Below are 26,282 nucleotides of genomic sequence, written 5' to 3' on the forward strand. Positions count from 1 at the left end.
AATAAATAAAATCTTTAAAAAAAAAAAAAAAAAAAAAAAAGAATGAATGGGTCAACCAGGAAATTAAAGAAATTTGAAAAATTCTTGGAAATAAATGAAAATGAAAACACAACTGTTCAAAACCTTTGGGATGCAGCAAAGGTGGTCCGAAAAGGGAAGTATATAGCAATACAAGCCTTTCTCAAGAAACAAGAAAGGTCTCAAATATACAACCTAACCTTACACTGGAAAGGAACTGGAGAAAGAACAGCAAATAAAGCCTAAACCCAGCAGGAGAAGAGAATAATTAGAGCAGAAACCAATGAAATAGAAACCAAAAGAACAGTAGACAGATCAATGAAAGTAGGAGCTGGTTCTCTGAAAGAATAAGACTGATAAACCCCTGGCAAGACTAGTCAAAAAGAAAAGAGAAAGGACCCAAATAAAATCATGAATGAAAAAGGAGAGATCACCATCAACACTGAAGAAATACCAACAATTATAAGAACATATTATGAGCAACTATATGCCAACAAATTAGGCAATCTGGAAGAAAAGGATGCATTCCTAGAAATGTATAAACTACCAAAACTGAAACAGAAAAAAATAGAAAACCTAAACAGACCAATCGATAACCAGCAAGGAAATCAAACCAGTAATAAAAAATCTCCCAACAAACAAGAGTCCAGGGCCGGATGGGTTCCCAGGGGAATTCTACCAAATATTTAAAGAATTAATGCCCTATGCATTTGAAAAAAGGAAAAAAAAAGAATTAATACCTATTCTTCTGAAGCTGTTACAAAAAATAAAAATGGAAGGAAACCTTCCAAACTCTCTATGAGGCCAGCATCACCTTGATCCCAAAACCAAAGACCCCACCAAAAGGGAGAATTACAGAACAATATCCCTGATGAATATGGATGAAAAAATTCTCACCAAAATACTAGAGAATAGGATCCAACGGTACATTAAGAGGATTATTCACCACAACCAACTGAGATTTATTTCTGGGATGCAATATTCACAAATCAATCAATGTGACAAATCACATTAATAAAAGACAAGAACCATATGATCCTCTCAATTGATGTAGAAAAAGCATTTGACAAAATACAGCATCCTTTCTTGATTAGAACTCTCCAAAGTGTAGGGATAGAGGGAACATACCTCAGTATCATAAAAGCCATATATGAAAAGCCCACAGTAAATATCATTCTCAGTGGGGAAAAACTGAGAGCTTTTCCCTTAAGGTAAGGACATGACAGGGATGCCCACTCTCACCACTATTGTTCAAGATAGTACTAGAAGTCCTAGCCTCAGCAATCAGACAACACAAATAAATAAAAGGCATTTGCGGAGAAAGGGGAACCCTCCTACACTGTTGGTGGGAATGCAAGCTGGTGCAACCACTCTGGAAAACAGTATGGAGGTTCCTCAAAAAGTTGAAAATAGAGCTACCATATGACCCAGCAATTGCACTACTGGGTATTTACTCCAGAGATACAAATGTAGTGATCCGAAGGGGTACGTGCACCCCGATGTTTAGAGCAGCAATGTCCACAACAGCCAAACTATGGAAAGAGCCAAGATGTCCATCAACAGATGAATGGATAAAGAAAAGATGTAGTATATATATACAATGGACTATTATGCAGCCATCAAAAAAACCCGAAATCTTGCCATTTGCAACGACGTGAATGGAACTGGAGGGTATTACGCTGAGCAAAATAAGTCAATCAGAGAAAGACATGTATCATATGATCTCACTGATATGTGGAATTCTTAATCTCAGGAAACAAACTGAGGGTTGCTGGAGTAGTGGTGGGTGGGAGGGGTGGGGTGGCTGGGTGATAGGCATTGAGGAGGGTATGTGCTATGGTGAGCACTGTGAATTGTGTAAGACTGATGAATCACAGACCTGTACCTCTGAAACAAATAATACATCATATGTTAAAAAAAAGAAGAAGAAGAAGAAAATAGGAGGAAGGGAAGAATGAAGGGGGGGAATCGGAGGGGGAGATGAACCATGAAAGACTATGGACTCTGAGAAACAAACTGAGGGTTCTAGAGGGGAGGGGGGTAGGAGGATGGGTTAGCCTGGTGATGGGTATTAAAGAGGGTACATGTTGAACGGAGCACTGGGTGTTATACGCAAACAATGAATCATGGAACACTACATTAAAAAAAATTAATTAATTTTAAAAAAAGGCTAGGTAAAAGGTATAGGGAGGTTCATTATACTGGTTTTTTTTCCTGTTTTTGTTTATATTTGAAAATTCCCCAAATAAAAAGCTTAACTTTAAAAAAAAAGAAATAAAGAAATAAAAGGCATCTGAATCAGCAAGGAAGAAGTCAAACTCTCACTGTTCGCAGGCAATATGATACTCTATGTGGAAAACCCAAAAAACTCTACCCCAAAATTCCTAGAACTCATATAGGAATTCAGCAAAGTGGCAGGATATAAAAATCAATGCACAGAAATCAGTTGCATTTCTATACAATAACAATGAGCCGAAAAAAGAGAAATTAAGGAATTGATCCCATTTACAACTGCACCAAAAACCCTAAGATACCTAGGAATAAAACTAGCCAAAGAGGTAAAAGACCTGTACTCTGCAAACTACAGAACACTCATTAAAGAAATTGAGGAAGACACAAAGAAATGGAAAAATGTTCCATGCTCATTTATTGGAAGAACAAATATTGGTAAAATGTCTAAGCTATCCAGAGCAATCTATACATTTAATGCAATCCCTATCAAAATACCATCAACTTTTTTCATAGAGCTGAAACAAATAATCCTAAAATTTGTATGGAACCAAAGACTCCAAATAGCCAAAGGAATGTTGAAAAAGAAAAACAAAACTAGGGGCATCACAATGGCGGACTTCAAGCAATACTATAAAGACAACATGGTACTAGCACAAAACACACACATAGGTCAATGGAACAGAATAGAGAACCCAGAAATGGACCCTCAACTCTATGGTCAACTAATCTTCGACAAAGCAGGAAAGTATATTCAATGGAAAAAAGACAGTCTCTTCAACAAATGGTGCTGGGAAAATTGGACTGCCACATGCAGAAGAATGAAACTGGACCACTTTCTTACACCACACACAAAAATAGACTCAAAGTGGATATAAGACCTCAATGTGAGACAGGAATCCATCAAAATCCTAGAGGAGAACACAGACAGCAATCTCTGTGACCTTGCCTGAAGCAACTTTTTGCTAGACACAACTCCAAAAGCAAGGGAAACAAAGGCAAAAATGAACTATTGGGATTTCATCAAGATAAAAATCTTCTGCACAGCAAACAATGGACAAAACCAAAAGACAAGCGACAGAATGGGAGAAGATATTTGCAAATGTCTTATCAGATAAAGGGTCAGTACCTAAAATCTATAAAGAACTTATCAAACTCAACACCCAAAGAACAAATAATCCAATCAAGAAATGGACAGAAGAGATGAACAGACATTTCTCCAAAGACGACATACAAATGGCCAACAGACACATAAAAAAGTGCTCAATATCACTCGGCATCAGGGAAATCCAAATCAAAACCTCAATGAGATACCACCTCACACCAGTCAGAATGGCTAAAATTAATCACTCAGGAAACAACAGATGTTGGCAAGGCTGCGGAGAAAGAGGAACCCTCTTACGCTGTTGGTGGGAATGCAAGCTAGTGCAGCCACTCTGGAAAACAGTATGGAGATTCCTCAAAAAGTTGAAAATAGAGCTATGCTACGACCCAGCAATTGCACTACTAGGTATTTACCCCAAAGATACAAATGTAGTGATCCGAAGGGGCACCTGCACACTAATGTTTATGGCAGCAATTGGAAAGAGCTCAGATGTCTGTTGACAGATGAATGTTTAAAGAAAGAAGATGTGTTATATATACACAATGGAATATTATTCAGCCATCAAAAAATGAAATCTTGCCATTTGCAACGATAGGATGGAACTAGAGGGTATTATGCTATAAGTCAATCGGAGAAAGACAATTATTATATGATCTCACTCATATGTGGAATTTAAGAAAGAAAACAGAGGATCATAGGGGAAGAAGGGAAAAATAAAACAAGATGAAATCAGAGAGGGAGATAAACCCTAAGAGGAGTACTCTTAAGCACAGGAAACAAACTGAGGGTTGCTGGAGGGGTGGGGTAACTGGGTGATGGACATTAAGGAGGGCACCTGATGTAACGAGCACTGGGTAGTATATAAGACTGATGAATCACTGAGCTCTACCTCTGAAACTAATAATACACAATATATTAATTTATTGAATTTGAATTAAAATAAATAAGTAAATAAAAGGATGGTTAAAAAAAAGCATCATTTTACCAAAAAAAGCCTTTAAGAACTTAAATGAATAAAACAAAATGTTACTGATAAACACAAGATTGGTGCAAAGATAAAGACATACTTAAACTCCTGAATTTAGTAGCATAAAAAATATTTCAAAAATCAGGGCGCCTGGGTGGCTCAGATGGTTAAGCATCTGCCTTCGGCTCAGGTCATGATTCCAGCGTCCTGGGATCGAGTCCCGCATCGGGCTCCCTGCTCCTTGGGAGCCTGCTTCTCCCTCTGCCCCTCTCTCTCTCTCTCTGTCTCTCATGAATAAATAAATAAAATCTTTAAAAAAAAAAAAAATTCAAAAATCAATATATAAATTTGATACAATTCTAATCAAAATACCCAGTTATATAAAATGAGCTTAAAATTCGTTTGAAATAATAATTGTCAAAAAATAATCCAGAAAATTGTTAGATTTCCAATTAGATTAAATGTCTTGCAAGTGTGTGCATGTCCATTCACACTCACATACATGCATATGTTGTCTATCAAACTGATTTAAAAATTTGGGAAAACTTTTACCCACTAAAGGAAATTGAAAAGATATAAATAAAAAGACATACTTGCACAGAAATTTTTTTAAAATCTGCATGGCCAAAAAAAGCATCATAAGTGAATTAGGAGTATGTGGGAAAAACCTGTGATGATATACTAGATAAAAGTAATCTATACCAGATAAAAATTCACACGAAAAACATAGGCAATGCAACATAAAAAGGGCAAAGAATATAAATACAATTTATAAAGAAGGACATCTAAATGGCCAAAGGAATATGACAATGGAATTCACTTACTATCAGAAAATCACAAATGAAATCCATGAAATCCATAACTTATAATACTGGTAACAGTAAAAAAAAAGTGATAATACTGATAAAACCTGTTTAATATTTGAAAATCAATCACTAGTATTTGCAACATTAATATAATAAAGAAGAAAAATCATACAATCATCTTAATTCATTCAGAAAAAGAGTTTGATACATTTCATGACTCTTCATAAAACAAGACTAGAAAAGAATTCCTTAATCTGATAATGGATATTTTCAAAAAGACTTAAAAACATGGCACTTCTCTAACCAGCATTCTATTAGAAGAATTAGCATAAGAATTAGAAAACATAAAATAAAACTGTCTTAACACAGTATCATGGGTTCACAAAAATACCAAGAGAAACTATAGATACATTACCAGAATTAATGAAAGAACTCAGCTAAGTTGCTGAATATAAAGTCAATATACAAAAGTGAATTATATTTCTACTTTTATACATGAGCCACAATTATAAAATAAAATTTCAAAAGAGAGGAATAAAACAATGGCATCAAAAAGTATAAAATTTTTGGAATTACCTAACAAGTTTATAAAATACCACTATGAAGAAAACTATAACCTACTGTTGAGAGGAAATAAAAGATCTAGACAAATGTGAGGATATAAGTATTCATGGACTAGAAAAGTGAATATTGTAAAGATATCAATTTCTTCCAATCTAAATATTCAATATAATCCTAAAGAAACCAACAACATATTTTTGAGAAGCCTACTCTCAAATTTATATGGAAATGAAAAGGGTAAAACTAGCCAGATTTCTCTTGAACTTGCAAGATGGGAAAACTTGATTTACTGGATATCAAGATTTAAAAATTTATAATCAAGAAGTATCATAATAGTAAAAACATAGACGGAAATTAATGGAATAATTTAAGTGTTCAGAAACACATATATAGATACTCGACTTGTAACAAAAGTATCACTACAGAGCAGTGGGAAAGGAGGGTTTTTTTTAATAAATGATGCAGGGTCAACTAGATACTAAATCAGAAAAAATAAAATGACTCCTCTTCGTACCATACAGAAACATCTTTATGAGATAAGCTGCAGGTCTAAATTTGAAAGTTAAACAATAAAGCTTTTAGAAGTTAACAGAGGGAAAAAAATCATCATGACCTTAGGATTTTTTTTAAACAGGATACAAAAAACACTAAGGAAAAGGACTAAATAAATTGGACCTAATAAAACTAACAACTTCTGTTCTTCAAAAAATGCCATTCAGTAAAAGGACAAGCCAGTGAAAGACGAGATAAATTTACAACACACATAACTAACAAAGGGCTTGTATCTAGAATATACAAAAAATTTCTAGAAACCAAAAGAAAACAATAACAATGGAAGGATGGGCAAGACACTTGAATGGGCACCCCGAAAAAGAATATACACATCATGGCAAGGAATTTTTTAATATAACACCAAAAGCACAAGAAACAAAATCAAAACTAAAAAAGTGGAACTATATCAAACCAAACTGCTTCTGCACAGCAAAGGAAACAATCAACAACATGAAACGGCAGTTTATGGAATGAGATAAAATATTTGTAAACCATGTATCTGGTAAGGGGTTAATATTCAAAATATATAAAGAATTCCTAAAACTTGATTGCAAAAAAGGGCAAATTAATTTTCTTTTTTTTTTTTTAAGATTTTATTTATTTATTCATGAGAGACAGGGAGAGAGAGAGAGGGGGGCAGAGGCAGAGAGAAGTAGGCTCCCCGCCGAGCAGGGAGCCCGATGCGGGACTCGATCCCAAGACCCTGGGATCATGACCTGAGCCGAAAGCAGACGCTTAACCATCTGAGCCACCCAGGCGCCCTGATTTTCTATTATTAATTAATTAATACCAATTAAAAATGGGCAAAGGGACTGAAAAGACATTTCTCAAAATAAGACATACAAATGGTCAACAGGTATATGAAAAGGTGCTCAACATCACTAATCATCAGGGAAATGCAAATCAAAACCACAATGAGATATCATCTACTCCTGTTAATACACTATTATAAAAAAGTTAAGAGATAAAAAATTCTGGTAAAAGCATGTGGAAAAAAAGGGAACCCTTGTATAATATAAATGGGACTGGAAATTTGTCCTGCCATTATGGAAAACAGTACGGAGGTTCCTAAAAAGTTAAAAATAAAACTACCATATGATCCAGCAACTCCTCTTCTAGGTTTACATCCAAATGAAATTAAATCAGTATCTTGAAGAGATACCTGTACTCCCATGTTCACTGCAGCATTATTCATAGTAGCCAAGACATGAAAACAACCTAAGTGTCTATCAGCAGATGAATAAATAAAGAATATGTGGCATATATACTGGAATACTATCTGGCCTTAAGAAATAGGGAAATCCTACCATTTGCGACAGTGTGGATGAACCTGGAGGACATTATCCTCTGGCTCAGTAAAATAAGCCAGACACAGAAAGACAAACATTGTATGTATCATGTACATGTGGAATCTAAAAAAGTTGAACACAAAGAAACAGAGAGTAGAATGGTGGTTGCCAGGGGCTGGTGTGTGGGGGAAATGGGAAGATATTGGTAAAGAGTACAAGCCTTCAGTTATAACATGAATATGTTCTACAGATCTACAGAATGGTTAATTATAGTTAATAATGTATAGTATACTTGAAATTTGCTAGGAGAGTATATCTTAAGTGTTACCACCACACACACACACACACACACACACACACACACACACACACACTGTTAAGTATGTGAGCTGATGGATATGTTAATTGGCTTGATTGTGGTAATCATCACACAAGTATACCAAGTATACAAGGTATACTTATATCAAACCACCATGTTGTATACCTTAAATATATACAATTTTTTATTTGTCAATCAGACTTCAGTTAAGCTAGAAAAAAGTAAAAGCCACATGAATGGTTATTTTACTTTGGATACAACCTGTTCAATTCACATGGCCACATCCAGCTGCAAAAAAGAAGCTGGGAAATGTAGTTTCTGCATAGACAGCCATGTGCCAACCCAAACCCATGGTGGGCATGGGGAGAGTCTATTACTAAAAAGGAGGAAGGGAAAATTGGATACTGCAGACAGTAGCAATTTTTACCACATATGGTCTCACTCTCTCTCACACACACACACCCCCCCTCACAGATGCCTGTAAAATGTGAGAATATATCAAGAAAAACAAAGCAGTAAGAGACCTAACATTGGGAGAAGTTAAGGGAGAGGCCAGGATGACATCTTTACAGCAGTCCAAAGGAAAAACTTGTCTAATTTGGAAGGAGAAGGATTCCAAAGAAATGCTTCCAAGATGATACCAATAGAATACCTAATGTATTTGTATGCTCTGAGAAGAGACAAACATCTAGGGGAGAGTATGGCAACAAACTAGAAATAAATACGTGAAAACAAAGCAAAAAATACTCACTAAAGGGAAAATGAAATACTATGCAAAAAAGAAAAGCAATCATGGTACAATATATCTTAGCTTTGATAAGAACATTCATGGTCATAACAATACCAATACTGTATGTTGATTTAACCAAAATTCTAATTATATTTAGAGCATGTAAGAATGGTATGTGTAGATTTATATGGCGAGATCAAGGGGAAAAAATGGATGAGAGGCAGCTAAATCCTTATTTGCCAAAATAAGAAGTCCATACATAATGCCTAGAACTGGGGGGGAAATTTTTTTTTTAAATCAAGAAGTAATAGTAGAGGTATTTGCTTTAAAATTATGTACAGAAATAAAAAAAACAAATAGTTAAAAGAGCTGAAAGTGGGTGACTCTGGGAAGCAGAATATAAGGCAAGGAGTGAGGTCTAGGGACTGCTGTTTTTGGTAAAAAGAACTTCCAGAGCTACTTGGTATTTTAAATTATGTGCACAGATAACTTTTATAACAACTAAAATTTAAAATTAAAAAACAAATTTATGTGATTAATGAAAACATAATCTCTGGGTAGTAGTGTTATGGGTAATTTCAATTTCTTAAAGTATGGTTCTTGGTATTTTCAACATGTTTTACAACACTGAAAATATAACATTATAGTCAAGAAATAAAACAGTTAAAGAAAATGTAACAGATATATGTTTGTTCCTGGCCATGATAACATAACTCATATTGGATTAATCTCCCACTAAAAATAAGTAGAAATGATAGACAAAAAGTACATTTAAAAAACTGTATGGAATCATTGGAGAATAAATGATGCAGGCAAGGACTAATGGACTTCAACTGAGAGAAGGTAAACACATGAGATGAGCTCAACTTCATCCCAGCTTTTCTCTGGGGCATTTTCTAAATATCAGCACAGGCAAATAGATTACAAGCAGAAAGCAACAGTCTTACAGGTTAGAAGTGACTCAGACTTGAATGACAAAATCATGGAAAAGAGTAAGCCATCAATAAGCAACCCTTAAATCTATGCAAAAGTCCTCTAACAAGGATAAAACAACAACAAAAAATCCCCTCTATTTTTGGCTTACTACTAAACTATGCATGCATAAAGCAATACTCCAAGAAAATCAGCAGGTAATAGCAGCTAGGAGAATAAAATGCTGAGGAAAGATTTGAGTACTTGGGTGATATTTGGGAGACAGATTGGAGATCAAGCCCCACAGATGTACAGGGAGACTTGGTAAACATCATAAACTTTTAGCTGAGATCTCAGAAAGATCAAGGCATCGGAATAAGGGCTACATGTTGAAATAAGTTAAAAACTACAAAAACAAGCAAACACACCATAACAAAAGTCTAATACAAACATCAACAGCATCAAGGTAATCTGCTGGTATTATTTAAAGAAGAAAATCTAATCTTTGAAGAAAGATAACATTATCCAGAGGCTATTAAATTTTTCATCCACAATGTCTGTCATTTCCAAACAAATATTGTAAAACACAAGTATGAAAATTATAACCTGTGTCCTGGTTTTATATAGTCTATGAGCTAAAAATGGTTTTTACATTTTTAAAGTGCTGTAGAAGAAAATTTTTTTAAAGATTTATTTTAGAGAGAGAGAGAGGGCACGCGCATGCACTCGCGTGAGCACAGGGAGGAGCAGAGGAGAGGGAATGAGAATCTGAAATTGTGCACTGAGCACGGAGTGCAAAGCGGGGCTTGATCTCCCGACCACAAGATCATGACCTGAGCTGAAACCAAGAGTCAGACGCTTAAATGACTGAGCCACCCAGGCACCCCTGTAGAAAAATTTTAAAAGAAGAATATGGATCATATAGGTTCACAAAGCCTAAAATAGCTATAATCTCACAATTTATAGAAGTTTATTGACTTCTCTCATAAAGCATGGTTTATAAAAAAAAAAACCAAAATGACTGAAAACCAGAAAAACAAAGACAACAGAAACAAACAGATAATAATAGAAACATATATAGACACCTCAGATATTAAATTTATCAGATAGGTACTTTAAACTAACTTTGATCAGTATGTTCAAGAAAAAAGAGGAAGAGATGGGCCAAAGGGATAAATCTACGGGCATTTTCAAGAGAGAACTGAAATCTATAAAAGAATATTAAATGGGCATTCTAGCATTGAAAAATGCAATATTTGATATTATGAACTCACTGGATTCATTTGGAGACAGCAGAAGGTTAGAGATGGCAGAAGACAGAGTTAATGAAATGACAGATCAATAGAAATGCCGGCATACCTTGTTTTACTGCATTTTACAGATAATTGTTTCTTTTACAAATGGCAGTTGATGGCAACCCTGCATTAAGCAAGTCTTTTGGTGCCACCTTTCCAATAGCATTTGCTCACTTTGTGTCTCTGTTGCATTTTGGTAGTAGCAATATTTCACTTTTTCATTATTATTATATTTGTTATGGTGATCTGCGATCAGTGATGATGACTTGCTGAAAGCTCAGATGATGGTTAGTATTTTTTAGCAATAAAGTACTTTTAAATTAAGGTATGTACATTGCTTTTTTAGACAGAATGCTATTATACACTTAACAGATTATAGTATAGTGTAAACATAACTTCTATATGCACCAGGAAACCAAAAAATTCATTTGACTTGCTTTATTGTGATATTTGCTTTACTGTAGTGGTCTGGAACTGAACCCACAATATCTCAGAGGTATGCCTGTATTCATACTGAAGCAAAAAGGAAGAAAATATTTAAAAAGCAGAAAAGACCATAAGAAACATGATAAATTCAAAAGGTCTAGTATATGTGTAACTAGAGTCCAAAAAGAAAAAGAGAAATAATTGGGCAGAATATAGAAAGATCTAATGAATGTAATCTTCCCCAAATTGAAAAAAAAACACATCAACCTTTAGGTTTAAGAAGCTGAAAAAACCTAAAGCAGGTTAAAGACAAAGGAAACTACATCTACGCATATCATGGTAAAATTGTTGAAAATCAAAGAAATACTACTAAAAAAGCTTGAAGAAAAACATATTGCTTTCAAAGGAACAAAAATAAGACACATAATTATGGATGCCAGAAGAAAATATAATGACACCTTTAAAGTACAAAGAACAAAATGAAATAAAGCAAAAACAATCCCCCCCTTAAAAAACCCTACCTATTTAGCGTTTAGTATACTGAAAATATTCCTTAAAGCTAGAGGTGAAATAAAGATCTTTTCAGACAAACCAAAGCTGAGAGAATTTATACAGGGCAGATCTGCACTACAGGAAATGCTAAAGGCAGTTTAAAGGAAAAAGATATCAAATGTAAGTATATAATCTCAGGAAGGAATAATGAACATTGTAAAGAAGAAAATGTGGGTAAATGTAAATGAATATTGATTGCTTAGCATAATAATGCCTTGTGAGCTCACCATTGCATATATCCTCCCCAATGCAATGGTGAGCGCTGTGAACTGTGTAAGACTGTTGAATCACAGACCTGTACCTCTGAAACACATAATACATTATATGTTAAAAAAAAGAAGATAGTAGGAAGGGTAAAATAAAAGGGGGGGAATCGGAGGGGGAGACAAACCATGAGAGACTATGGACTCTGAGAAACAAACTGAGGGTTCTAGAGGGGAGGGGGGTGAGGGGATGGGTTAGCCTGGTGATGGGTATTAAAGAGGGCATGTACTGAATGGAGCACTGGGTGTTATACGCAAACAATGAATCATGGAACACTACACCAAAAATGAATGATGTAAAGTATGGTGATTAACATAACATAATAAAATTTAAAAAAAAATAATGCCTTGTGAGCTATATAAGATATATGATAGTAAAGTATGTAATAAGCAAAAGGGTTAGAGGGGATAGTGTAATATTGTTAAAAGGCTCATACATGGTTTGAGAAGCAATATAAATACTAAATTAAGGTAGATCTGAATGAGCATTATGGTAGAATTAAGGATACAATTTGTAATCTCTAGGATCACAACAAAAGAGTAAATGAATAATGTATAGAGAAAAATAAAATGCTTGATTAGTAAAAAGAGGGAAAAAATGAAATACAAGAATAAAGAAACAGTACAGATGGGACAGATAAAAACACAAAGCAAGACTGTACACAGTCTAAAGAGCAAACCATATCAGTAATTATATTAATGCATGAATAAATTAAATACTCAGATGAAAAGACAAAGATGGTCAGGTTGGATTTGAGATAAGAGAAACATAAACATAAGGAATCAGAGAAATTAAAAGAAGATACAGAAAAAGTATAACAAGCAAACATTAACCAAAAAAATGCTATAGCTATATAATATGAAATAAAGTAACTTTAAAGAAGTAATGTTACTAGAGATACATTTATTATGTCATAATAATAAAAATGGTCACTACAACAGGAAGATGTATAAAAAGGTCAACGCAACCACCTAAACAATATAATGCAACAATCTAAACAAACCCTACACAATTTAAATTGTTATACATTAAATAACTTAGCTCAAGTAGCAAAAATCTGTAAGGAGAAAATAACACAAATCCACCTGGAGATTTTAACACTCTTCTTTCAGTAATTGATACAACAACCAGATGAAAATAGTAAAAATATAGATTTGAATATAATGATTAAACAACTTGACAAAGAACATACATACACACCCAATAACTTTTCAAGTACATATGAAACATTTACCAAAACAGACTGTAAGTTGGGCAATAAAGCAAGTTTCCAAAATTTCAAGATGAAAATCACGCACAGTATGATGTTCTGTGATCACAATACAATGAAACTAGACAGCAATAACAAAAAGACAACTAGAAAGACTCCAAAATGTTAGCAAATTAAATGCAAAGTATTTATAAATAATCTAAATAGCCACAAGAAATTACAACATAAATTGAATCCATAATTGAAATCTTCTTACAGAGATAACTCCAAGTCCCTGTGGCTTCATAGTTGAATTCTTCCAAATACTCAAGGAAAAAATAATACTAATTTTTTAAAAAGTTTTCCAGAAGATAGGAAAAAAGGGAATATTCCCCAGCTTGTATTATAATGTCAGCAAAACTTTGATACCCAAACACCCAAGCACCTTACAAAAAAGGGAAAATCATAAGTGAGCATCTCTCATGAGTTATTTTCCCCAGCAGTGGTTGTAGGTATTACATATTTAGAAGGAAAGAACAGTCAAATGTGAGAAAAAGTTTTACAGCAACATACATGGATCAAATATTTAAAGACAAATGAAGAAATTCTAAAGAAGATAGCAAAGAACGCTATTTTTTTAATTTCCCTCAATCCCTGCACAAAACAAAACAAAACAAAAAACAGGATAGCAGAACCATATACCCACAACATCTAAATCAAATCTAGGTGACAAGGTATCCTCACAAAACTCTCAATTACATGTGAATGGGGACAAATCATTGACAGCCTTCAAACTCAGGCAGTAAAAGCATCTGTACAAAAGAGGGAAACAGAAGGGCACCTGACAGACCCTAAATCAGAAGAACTCCCCAAAGGAGCCAGCAGGTAATCACAAGAAAGCATGATGGGTCAGTTTAAGAAAAGCAGATGAAATGGGAATAGTTTTTATACATTTTAATTTACAAGTAAATGAAAGGGGTCAATGGAGAAGTCAGAAAGGTTGGGGAAGTCTGGGTCTGAGATTCTCAAAACTAACCAGTTGAAGTTCCCTTCTAGCACCAAGCCTCACACTCAGGAGAAATTGCTGGTAGGAGAATCCAAATTGATCTGTGCAGGGATAATAGAAACAAAGGAAAGAAAAAAGTAGGGGAAAGGAGCAGAGACAGAAGAGCTCAGAAACTACAAGGCTATAATTTTAAAACACTTAATGAAAATAACAAAGGAAACTCTAAGCTATGAAGTTAGAAAAGCTATTTTGACACCCCCTACTCTCCTAGAAGTTTATTAAGACTAATTTCATATGAAAATAAGTAACAGGATCATTGTTGAATTCCGTCCAAGTTATAAGAACAAAACAGAGTAAGAAGTAGAGTAATGTCCCCAAAGACTGGTGTTTCCTAACTTTGGTTTGGACAGCACTTGTTATAATATGCATTGTAGAAGATTTACCAGCTTCTTTGGCCTCTACCTACTAGATACCTATAGTATCCTTCCCAGTTGATAACCAAAAATGTTTCCCAACAATGCCAAGTGTCCTCTGTGAGCAGAATCACCCTCAGTTGAGAACCACTGCCATATATAATTAAAACCCACAAAAAACCCCTAAAATTATAACCTATTTAGGGTTGTGAGAACAAGTTTTACAGCAACGTGCATGGATCAAATATTTAAAGAAAAATGAAGAAATTCTAAAGAAGATAGCAAAGAACGCTATTTTTTTAATTTCCCTCAATCCCTGCACAAAACAAAACAAAAAAACAGGATAGCAGAAACATATACCCATAACATCTAAACCAAATCTAGGTGACATGAGAGAATATAGAGGACATTCGACTTTAGAAAATATAAATTACAATGAGAAAATAATCAGAAATGAGGCAGTTGATAGAATTAAAGACTAGAATAAAAGAAAAAATCTTATAAATAAATATCCTAGAATAAACATAAGATCATCTAAACAAAACATAAAATGTCTTAAGAGCTATAAAAGGTGAACAGGAGGAAAAAAAATTAATTAGAAAGTGAGAGGGACGCCTGGGTGGCTCAGTCAGTTAAGCCTCTGCCTTTGGCTCAGGTCATGATTCCAGGGTCCTGGGATTGAGTCCCGCATCAGGCTCCTTGTTCAGCAGGGAGCCTGCTTCTCCCTCTGCCTGCAGGCCTCTCTCTTTCTCTGATAAACTCTTTTAAATAAAGTGAGAAAAAAATTTTAAGAGAAAGTGAGAAATATTAGAGAAAGATGAAAAATATAAATAGTAGAAGTTCCTGAAATAGACTTAAGGAACAGAAAACTAGAAAAACTATAATTCAATAACACTTTCCTAAAATTGGGGTGGAGGGAAGACTGGAGACCACATATTAAAAAGGCACACTATGATAAGAAAAACTACAAAACTCTAATGAAAAAAATCAAAGAAGAATTAAGTAAAGAGATATTCCAAGCTCATGGATAGGAAGACTCAATACTGTCAAGATGTCAGTCCTTCTCAATTTGATCTATGGATTCAATGCAATCCCAGTCAAAATCCCAAGCAAGTTATTTTGCAGATATCAACAAACTGATTCTAAAAGTTTATGTGAAGAGACAGAAGACCCAGAGAAGCCAACACAATATTGAAGGAGAACACAGTTCAAGGAATGATACTACCCAACTCCAAGACTTAGTATAAAGCTATAGTAATCAAGACAGTATGCTAATGGTTAAAGAACAAATAGATCAATGAAACAGAACATAGCTCAGAAATAGACCCATATAAATACAGTCAACTGATCTTTAACAAAAAAGCAAAGGCAATTCAATGGAGAAAAGACACTCTCTACAATAAATGGTACTGGAACATCTAGACATCCCAGCCCTCCCTTCCCCCAAAACTTATCTAGACACAGACCTAACACCATTCACAAAAATGAACTCAAAATCGAACACAGACTTAGATGTAAAATGCAAAATTATTAAAACCCCTAGAAGATAACACAGAAGAAAATCCAGATGACCTTGAGTTTGGCAATGACTTTTTAGATATACTACCAAAGGCACAATCCATCAAAGTGAGAATAAGCTGGACTTCACTAAAATTTGAAAGTTCTGTTCTATGAAAGATACTGTCAAGAAAATGAGAAGACAAGCCACAGACTGGAAGAAAATATCTGCAAAAGACAGAAAGACTTAAAGCACTGTTAACCAAAACATACAAAGAACTCTTAAAACTCAACAACTAAAAAACCTGAAAAACCCCATTTAAAAATGGACTAAAGATCTGAACAGATGCCACACCAAAGACGAATACAGATGGCAAACAGGCATATGAAAAAATGCTCTACATCATATGCCATTTGGGAATTGCAAATTAAAACAACAATGTGATACCACTGCACATCTAATACAATGGCTAAAATCCAAATGAATGACAACACCAAATGGTGCTGAGGATATGGAGTAACAGGAACTCTCATTCATTTCTGATGGGAATGCAAAAAGGCAATCCACTTTGGAAGACAGCTTGGAAGTTTATTACAAAACTAAATATACTGTTACCACATGATCCAGCATTCATGTTGCTTGGTATTTACTCAAACGAGGTGAAATCTTATGTCTAAACAAAAACCTGCACACAGATGTTTATAGCAGTTTTATTCATAATTGCCGAAACTCAGACTCAATCAAGATGTCTTTCAAAAAAAATGCTATCAATGAGATCCAATCCAATCTAGATTATCTAACAGCTAGGGTAACTGAGGCAGAAGAGAGAATAAGCAACCTGGAAGACAATATAATAGATAAAAAGGGAAAAGAGGAGGCCAGGGAAAAACAACTCAGAATCCATGAAAATAGAATCAGAGAAGTAAGTGACACCATGAAGCGTTCCAATGTCAGAGAGAGAGAGAGAGGACTAAAAGATGTATTTGAGCAAATAGTAGCTGAGAACTTCCCTAATCTGGGGAATGAAATAAACATTCGAGTCCTAGAGGCAGAGAGGACCCCTCCTAAGATCAAGGAAAACAGGCCAACACCCCGGCATGTAATAGTAAAACTTGCAAATCTTAGAACCAAGGAAACCATCTTAAGGGCAGTTAGGGGGAAGAGATTCCTTACGTACAGAGGGAGGAACATCAGAACAACGTCAGACCTATCCACAGAGACCTGGCAAGCCAGAAAGGCCTGGCAAGACATATTCAGGGTACTAAATGAGAAGAACATGCAGCCAAGAATACTTTATCCGGCAAGGCTTTCATTTAGAACGGATGGAGAGATGCAGAGCTTCCACAACCGGCAGAAACTGAAAGAATATGTGACCACTAAGCCGGCCCTGCAAGAAATATTAAGGGGGGTTCTATAAAAGGAGAAAGACCCCAAGAGTGACCTACAACAGAAATTTACAGGGACAATCTATAAAAACAACGTCTTCACAGGCAACATGGTGACAATTCATATCTTTCAATAATCACTCTCAATGTGAATGGCCTAAACGCTCCCATAAAATGGCACAGGGTTGCAGATTGGACAAAAAGACAGGACCCATCCATATGCTGTCTACAAGAGACTCATTTTGAACCTAAAGATACATCCAGACTGAAAGTGAAGGGATGGAGATCCATCTTCCATGCCAAAGGACCTCAAAAGAAAGCTGGGGTAGCAATTCTTGTATCAGACAAATTAGATTTTAAACTAAAGTCTGTAATAAGAGACACAGAAGGACACTATATCATTCTTAAAGGGTCTATCCAACAAGAAGATCTAACAATTGTAAATATCTATGCCCCCAACATGGGAGCAGCCATCTATATAAGCCAACTGTTAACCAAAATAAAGAGTCATATTGATAACAATGCGTTAATTGTAGGAGACCTCAATACTCCACTCTCAGCAATGGACAGATCATCTAAGCAGAAAATCAACAAAGGAACAAGAGCTTTGAATGATACATTGGACCAGATGGACCTCATAGATATTTACAGAACATTCCATCCTAAAACAACAGAATACTCATTCTTCTCGAGCGCACATGGAACTTTCTCCAGAATAGACCATATACTAGGTCACAAATCAGGTCTCAACCGATACCAAAAGATTGAGATTATTCCCTGAATATTCTCACAATGCTCTAAAACTGGAACTCAATCACAAGAAAAAATTTGGCAGAAATTCAAACACTTGGAAGCTAAAGACCACTCTGCTCAAGAATGTTTGGGTCAACCAAGAAATCAAAGAAGAACTTAAACAATTCATGGAAATCAATGAGAATGAAAACACATCAGTCCAAAACCTATGGGATACTGCAAAGGCGGTCCTAAGGGGGAAATACATAGCCATCCAAGCCTCACTCAAAAAATAGAAAAATCCCGAATTCACCAACTAACTACACCTTAAAGAACTAGAGAAAAAGCAACAAACGACGCCTAAGCCACACATTAGAAGAGAGAGAATTAAAATTAGAGCAGAAATCAATGAATTAGAAACCAGAAACACAGTAGATCAGATCAATGAAACTAGAAGTTGGTTCTTTGAAAGAATTAATAAGATCGATAAACCACTGGCCAGACTTATCCAAAAGAAAAGAGAAAGGACCCAAATTAATAAAATTATGAATGAAAGGGGAGAGATCACGACTAACACCGAGGAAACAGAAACAATTATTAGAAATTATTATCAACAACTATATGCCAATAAACTGAGCAATCTGGATGAAGTGGAGGCCTTCCTGGAAACCTATAAGCTGCCAAGACTGAAGCAGGAAGAAATCGACAACCTGAATAGGCCAATAACCAGTAATGAGATTGAAGCAGTGACCAAAAACCTCCCAAAAAACAAGAGTCCAGGGCCTGATGGATTCCCTGGGGAATTCTACCAAACATTCAAAGAAGAAATAATACCTATTCTCCTGAAGCTGTTTCAAAAAATGGAAACAGAAGGAAAACTTCCAAACTCATTCTATGAGGCCAGCATTACCTTAATCCCCAAACCAGGCAAAGACCCCATCAAAAAGGAGAATTTCAGACCGATATCCCTGATGCATATGGATTCCAAAATCCTCAACAAAATCCTAGCTAATAGGATCCAACAATACAGTAAAAGGATCATCCACCACGACCAAGTGGGATTTATCCCCGGGATGCAAGGGTGGTTCAACATTCGCAAATCAATCAATGTGACAGAACACATTAATAAGAGGAGGGAGAAGAACCATATGGTCCTCTCAATTGATGCAGAAAAAGCATTTGACCAAATATAACATCCTTTCCTGATGAAAACTCTCCAGAGTATAGGGATAGAGGGAACATTCCTCAAGTTCATAAAATCCATCTATGAAAAACCCACAGCAAATACCATCCTCAATGGGGAAAAGCTGAGAGCCTTTCCCTTAAGATCAGGAACACGTCAAGGATGCCCACTATCGCCACTACTGTTCAACATAGTACTAGAAGTCCTAGCCACAGCAATCAGACAACAAAAAGAAATAAAAGGTATTCAAATTGGCAAAGAAGAAGTCAAACTCTTTCTTTTCGCAGACGACATGATACTTTATGTGGAAAACCCAAAAGACTCCACCCCCAAATTACTGGAACTCATCCAGCAATTCAGTAATGTGGCAGTATACAAAATCAATGCACAGAAATCAGTTGCTTTCTTATACACTAACAACGCAACTGTAGAAAGAGAAATTAGAGAAACGATTCCATTTACAATAGCACCAAAAACCATAAGATGCCTTGGAATAAACCTAACCAAAGAAGTAAAGGATCTATACTCTAGGAACTACAGAACACTCATGAAAGAAATTGAAGAAGACACAAAAAGATGGAAAAATATTCCATGCTCATGGATCGGAAGAATAAACATTGTGAAAATGTCTATGCTACCCAGAGCAATCTGTACCTTCAATGCCATCCCAATCAAAATTCCAATGACATTTTTCAAAGTGCTGGAACAAACAATCCTAAAATTTGTATGGAATCAGAAAAGACCCCGAATCGCCAAGGAAACGGTGAAAAAGAAAAACAAAGCTGGGGGCATCACGTTGTCAGATTTCAAGCTATATTACAAAGCTGTGATCAACAAGACAGCATGGTACTGGCACAGAAACAGACATATTGACCAATGGAACAGAATAGAGAACCCAGATATGGACCCTCAACTCTATGGTCAAATAATCTTTGACAAAGCAGGAAAAAACATGCAATGGAAAAAGACAGTCTTTTCAATAAATGGTGCTGGGAAAATTGGACAGCCACACACAGAAGAATGAAACCGACCATTCTCTAACACCATTCACAAAGATAAACTCAAAGTGGATGAAAGACCTCAATGTGAGACAGGAATCCATCCAAATCCTAGAAGAGAACATAGGCAGTAACCTCTTTGACATCGCCCACAGCAACTTCTTTCAAGATATATCTCCAAAAGCTAGTGAAACAAAAGCAAAAATGAACTTTTGGGACTTCATCAAGATAAAAACCTTCTGCACAGCAAAGGAACAGGTCAACAAAACAAAGAGGCAACCCACAGAATGGGAGAAGATATTTGCAAATGACACTACAGATAAAGGGCTGGTATCCAAGATCTATACAGAACTTCTCAAACTCAACACCCAAAAAACAAATAATCAAGTCACAAAGTGGGCAGAAGATATGAAAAGACACTTCTCTGAAGAAGACATACAAATGGCTAATAGACACATGAAAAAATGTTCATCATCATTAGCCATCAGGGAAATCCAAATCAAAACCACACTGAGATACCACCTTACACCAGTTAGAATGGCAAAAATGGACAGGGAAAGAAACAACAAATGTTGGAGAGGTTGCAGAGAAAGGGGAACCCTCTTACACTGTTGGTGGGAATGCAAGTTGGTACAGCCACTTGGAAAACAGTGTGGAGGTTCCTCAAAAATTTAAAAATAGAGCTACCGTATGACCCAGCAATTGCACTACTGGGTATTTACCCCAAAGACACAGATGTAGTGAAAAGAAAGGCCATATGCACCCCAATGTTCATAGCAGCAATGTCCACAATAGCCAAACTGTGGAAAGAGCCGAGATGGCCTTCAACAGATGAATGGATAAAGAAGATGTGGTCCATATATACGATGGAATATTACTCAGCCATCAGAAAAGATGAATACCCAACTTTTACATCAGCATGGATGGGCCTGGAGGAGATTATGCTAAGTGAAATAAGTCAAGCAGAGAAAGGCATTATCATATGGTTTCACTTATTTATGGAACATAAGGAAGTACATGGAGGACATTAGGAGAAGGAAGGGAAAAATGGGGGGGAGGGAATTGGAGGGAGAGATGAATCATGAGAGGCTATGGACTCTGAGAAACAAACAGGGTTTTAGAGGGGAGGGGGAAGGGGGGATTGGTTAGCCTGGTGATGGGTATTAAGGAGGGCACATACTGCATGGAGCACTGGGTGTTATACGAAAACAATGGATCATGGATCACCACATCAAAAACCAATCATGTATTGTATGGTGACTAACATAACATAATAAAATTTAAAAAAAATAAGAAATAAAAAATAAAAGAACGGGTTAAAAAAAAAAGAGATGTCTTTCAATCGGTGAATGACACCTACTGAATAACTATCTACATAAACAAACTGTGGTATATCCCTACAATGTAATATTATTCGGCACTAAAAAAAAAATGAGGTATCATATGATGAAAAGACATGGAGGAAATGTAAATGCATTTTACTAACTGAAGAAGCAGTCTGAAGAGATTACATATTGTATGATTCCAACCATGACATTCTAGAGAAGGCAAAACTAATAAGATAGTATAAAGATCAGTGGTTGCTAGGAGTTCAAGAGGAGGGAGGAACACAGATTATTTTAGGGCAGTAAACTGTTTTGTATGATATTATAATGGTGGATACGTATCATTATATATTTGTCAAAACCCATGAAAAGTATAACACCAAGAGTGCACTTTAATGTCTACCATGGATTTGGGATGATCATAATGTGTCAATGTTGGTTCATCAATTTTAACAAATGCACCACTCGGGAGAAGGGATATTGATGGCTGGGAGGCTGTGCATATGTCAGAGGAGGGGATATAATGAAACTGTCCTTTCTATTCAATATTGCTATGAACCACAGATTACTCTAAAACAAATTAACTATTAGAAAAAAAAAAAAAAACAGGGGCGCCTGAGTGGCTCAGTCGTTAAGCGTCTGCCTTCAGCTCAGGTCGTGATCCCGGGGTCCTGGCATCGAGCACTGCATCTGGCTCCCTGCTCTGCGGGAAGCCTGCTTCTCACTCTCCTGCTCCCCCCTGCTTGTGTTCCCTCTCATTATCTCTCTGTGTCAAATAAGTAAAATCTTAAAAAAAAAAAAAACAGCACCTACTAGAAAAATATATTTTTAAAAACTTTAAGGAAAAAGAAAGATATCCTTTGAGTATCCAAGCAAAAAGAAAATAAGATTGTCATCAGATTTCTGATAGCTATGCTTTATGCCAGAATACTATGGAGTTTTAGATAATAAAACATTCAAGGAATGGAAACGTAAGCCACGGATTTATATTCAGCCAAACTGACCTTCAAGAATAAAGTCTTAAGGGGCAGCTGGGTGGCTCAGTTGGTTAGGCATCCAACTCTTGATTTTGGCTCTGGTCATGATCTCAGAGTCATGAGACTGAGCCCTGCATGAGGGTCAGTGCTCAGTGGGGAGGCTGCTTGAGATTCTCTCTCTCCCTCCCCACCCCGCACTCTCTTTCAATTAATAAATAAATAAAGCTTAAAAAAAAAAAGAAAATCTTAAGACAAACTCCTACAAACATTCAAAATTTCTGGTTGTATTGTTCACATGAGCCCTTCTACTACAAAAAGAACTTAAGACAATCAAATTGATGAGAAACTGGCATAAAGATTGGAAGACAGAGAACATTGCAGGTCCTTTAAGTTCCTCATTAAATCCACAAAAACAATCCTTCATAACAGTGTTTCCATTCTACACATGGAGAAACTGAATGTCAAAGTCAGAGGAACTTGCCCATGGTTGCTGGGCAAGTGATCAAACCAGAACTGGACCAAAGCCCATTCTCCTTCTACAGCATAAAGCTGCTCCCACATACATATTAAATAAACCCTTTTTGTCTTTGCATATACTGGGATTGTGTATTGCCTGGAACTTCATTCTCTCCCTTATTTACCCATTGAGCTCTTTATCTTTGGCCTAGCTCAAGATCACTTGCTCTCTCTGTGGCTTTCTCTGACCCAAAGGACCTTATCATCCTTAATGAAACTATACAGTACTGACAACATAAAGCCTCCTAATCTGTGGCTCCATACCATTACACACACAACACTTCCAACATAGATTTTGCCACATTTGATTTCCTAGTGATAAGAAACTGTGACTTCTTTGTGTTAAAATCCTAGCACAGAGCATATTCTAAGTAAATATAGTTAGGGAAAAATTAAAGAGGGCAGATGATGACAACTCTAAGAAGTCTTTCTCCAAGATAAAGTTAGTTACTTAAACATCTCTATACTACCTCTTAACTTTGTGCATACTTTTATTCTTGCCCTTTTCATGCAATATTATCATTTATTTGTTTTCATTTGTGTCTGTCCTCTGAGAGCAAGGATGATCTTTTTACTCTTTGTAGCTTCACTGCTTAACACTAAGTAGTAGGAACAGCTAATTAGTGTTCCATAAATAGTTGGCAAATTGAAGTTAAAAAAGTAAGACAAGTCATAAATTACTTCTCAGGTCCAATTCTCTGAAGATGAATTATTTGACTACGGAGAAGATCTGCTTTCACATTGCCTAAGTATTATTATATACCAAATTATATATATTTAAGCAATAATGATTTTACATAAAAGGAATCAGAATCTGATGTTTTTAAAGTAATAGTTCTAATGAGGATAAACACATAAAGGACCTTTAGATTACAAAATAATCTCCATTTTTATCATTATTTTTGAAAATGTTTTAGCCCAGAGGCATTTTTTTTCCCTGAATAAAGCCTGAGGCATTTTGACAATAGGATCAGACTAAGATGTAAGAATATTAAGTTACTAGTATTTTTGTTTTTGATCAGTGTCTGCCATACAACTGCACAATTTCCAAACACAAGAGTGTGGGGGGAAAAAAAAGTTAGTTACAAATACACACATTTTGTGTACTTACCCTTTTTTCAAACAAGTAATTATACACACATCTCTTCAAATTTCTTTTTTTTTCAAAGAAAATGCTAGAATGATTAATAGCTAGTAGATTCACCTTTAGTAAAAAAAAAAAAAAAAGAATCTACTTTTTACACTTTAATAATATGTGTACAGGTTTATCTCACTGGCATATTAGTATCTGGCTAATTTCTTTATACACACTGTGAATAACCTTACCTCCTGTGTTATTTTTTGTCAGTTTCAAATGTGAGCATCACTCTAATTCCAATAATTCTCTATATTCAATATTCTCCATATTTAAATAATCCATCTTCAGAGAACTGGAACTGAGAAGTAATTTATGACTTGTCTTACTTTTTTTAACTTCAATTTACCAACTATTTATGGAACACTAATTAGCTCTTCCTAATACTATGTGTTAAGCAGTAAAGCTACAAAGAGTAAAAAGATCATCCTTGCTCTCAGGACAGACACAAATGAAAACTTATAAATAAGTGATAATATTGCATGAAAAAGGCAAGGATAAAAGTATGCACAAAGTTGACAGAGACAGAGTTAAAGAGAGGGAAAAAAGAGATTGAGAGAGAACATAGGAGTGACATACATTCATGTCTAGACACAAATTCTGAAAAAAGAAAAACCATATTCAGCCTCTCATTTGAATAAGGCTTGAAAATCTGAAAACACCTATTTTATACATGGACACTCTTCATATGCATAGCTGTAATACCAAGACCCACAATACTTTGGGAATATAAATGTTTTCCTCCTGCCTCACAATTCATCCTCCCCAGTCCTTGGATAATGTCTGTCATAACTACTACAGATATATTTATTCAACCTAATTCCAGAATCCACATGCATTGCTCCTATTATCTTTCTTCATGTAAAATGATGTTTTTTTGACTGTTCTACTTTTCTGGCTCACCCTAAACACATTTCCTTTTCCTTTTCTTTTAAGATCCCATCCAGGTTATGTCAGGTCAAAATTCAAGACTACAATTTTGAGACAACTCCCCAGAAATATAACTATTTTCTACCTAACTAGAAAATTATTATGACAAAAAGATAATCTATCATAAATAATTCACTTAAATACATCTTAAAAAATACAATTTGAATTTTAATAACATTACTTCTAGTACAGAAAAACACCTTTGTTTCTGCTTACCACTTCTAACAGTTGTGTTTTCCAATAGTTCTGTCTGAAGTTGTAGTTCAGCTTCTCCAAGTATCTTTAGAACTGAATCTGTAGGGCTTCTCCCCCAGACTTTTCTTGGAGATCCACCAGGATCTAATTTAATAACCTCTCCCACTGTATGTTCTATAAAAAAAGACACAAAAAACAAATTTCACTGATAGAACATACTATTACTGTATTATAAAACAGATTTAAGATCTATCCAGTTGAACACACCACAAGAAAGAAAGGTCCTATCACAAAGAACATATGCTGATGATGCTTTAAAAGACTTTCAGGTGCACCTGGTGGCTCAGTTGGTTAAGCATCTGACTCGATTTTGGCTCAGGTCATGATCTCAGAGTCATAAGAATGAGATTGGGTCAGGCTCTGCGCTCGGTGGGGAGTTTGCTTCTCTCCCTCTGCCCCTCCCCCTGCTTACTCTCTCTTTCTCTTTCAAATAAATAAATCTTTTAAAAAATATTTAAAAAAATAAAAGACTTTCAGAAAATGATAATAGAAAGAATGAATGATGAATGATATTACTAATATTAGTAGTAAAAATATAGATAAATGCCTTTTAAAATACTTATGGGGGGGCTCAGTTGGTTAAGCATCTGACTCTGGATTTCGGCTCAGGGTCGTGAGATCAAGCGCTGTGTTGACTTTGGGCTCAGTGCCAAGTCTGCTTGGGTTTCTCTCCTTCTCCCTCTACACCCTCTCTAAAATAAATGAAAAAAATCTT

General features: G+C 35.5%; 1 protein-coding gene across 8 annotated transcripts in view; it reads right to left on the minus strand.

Annotated features, from left to right (window-relative positions):
• Positions 1-26,282, minus strand: part of NEK1 (NIMA related kinase 1) — a 226,358-nt gene that overhangs the window by 52,042 nt on the left and 148,034 nt on the right. For all 8 annotated transcript variants that reach the window (XM_032413176.1, XM_032413181.1, XM_032413179.1 and 5 more), the window contains one exon: positions 25,529-25,681. In XM_032413176.1, coding sequence (XP_032269067.1) covers positions 25,529-25,681 — 153 coding nt within the window. The remainder of the gene's footprint in view (positions 1-25,528; positions 25,682-26,282) is intronic.

The sequence above is a fragment of the Phoca vitulina genome, unplaced genomic scaffold (genome assembly GCF_004348235.1).
Source record: "Phoca vitulina isolate PV1807 unplaced genomic scaffold, GSC_HSeal_1.0 scaffold14, whole genome shotgun sequence".
In the NCBI taxonomy this organism is placed as follows: Eukaryota; Metazoa; Chordata; class Mammalia; order Carnivora; family Phocidae; genus Phoca; species Phoca vitulina.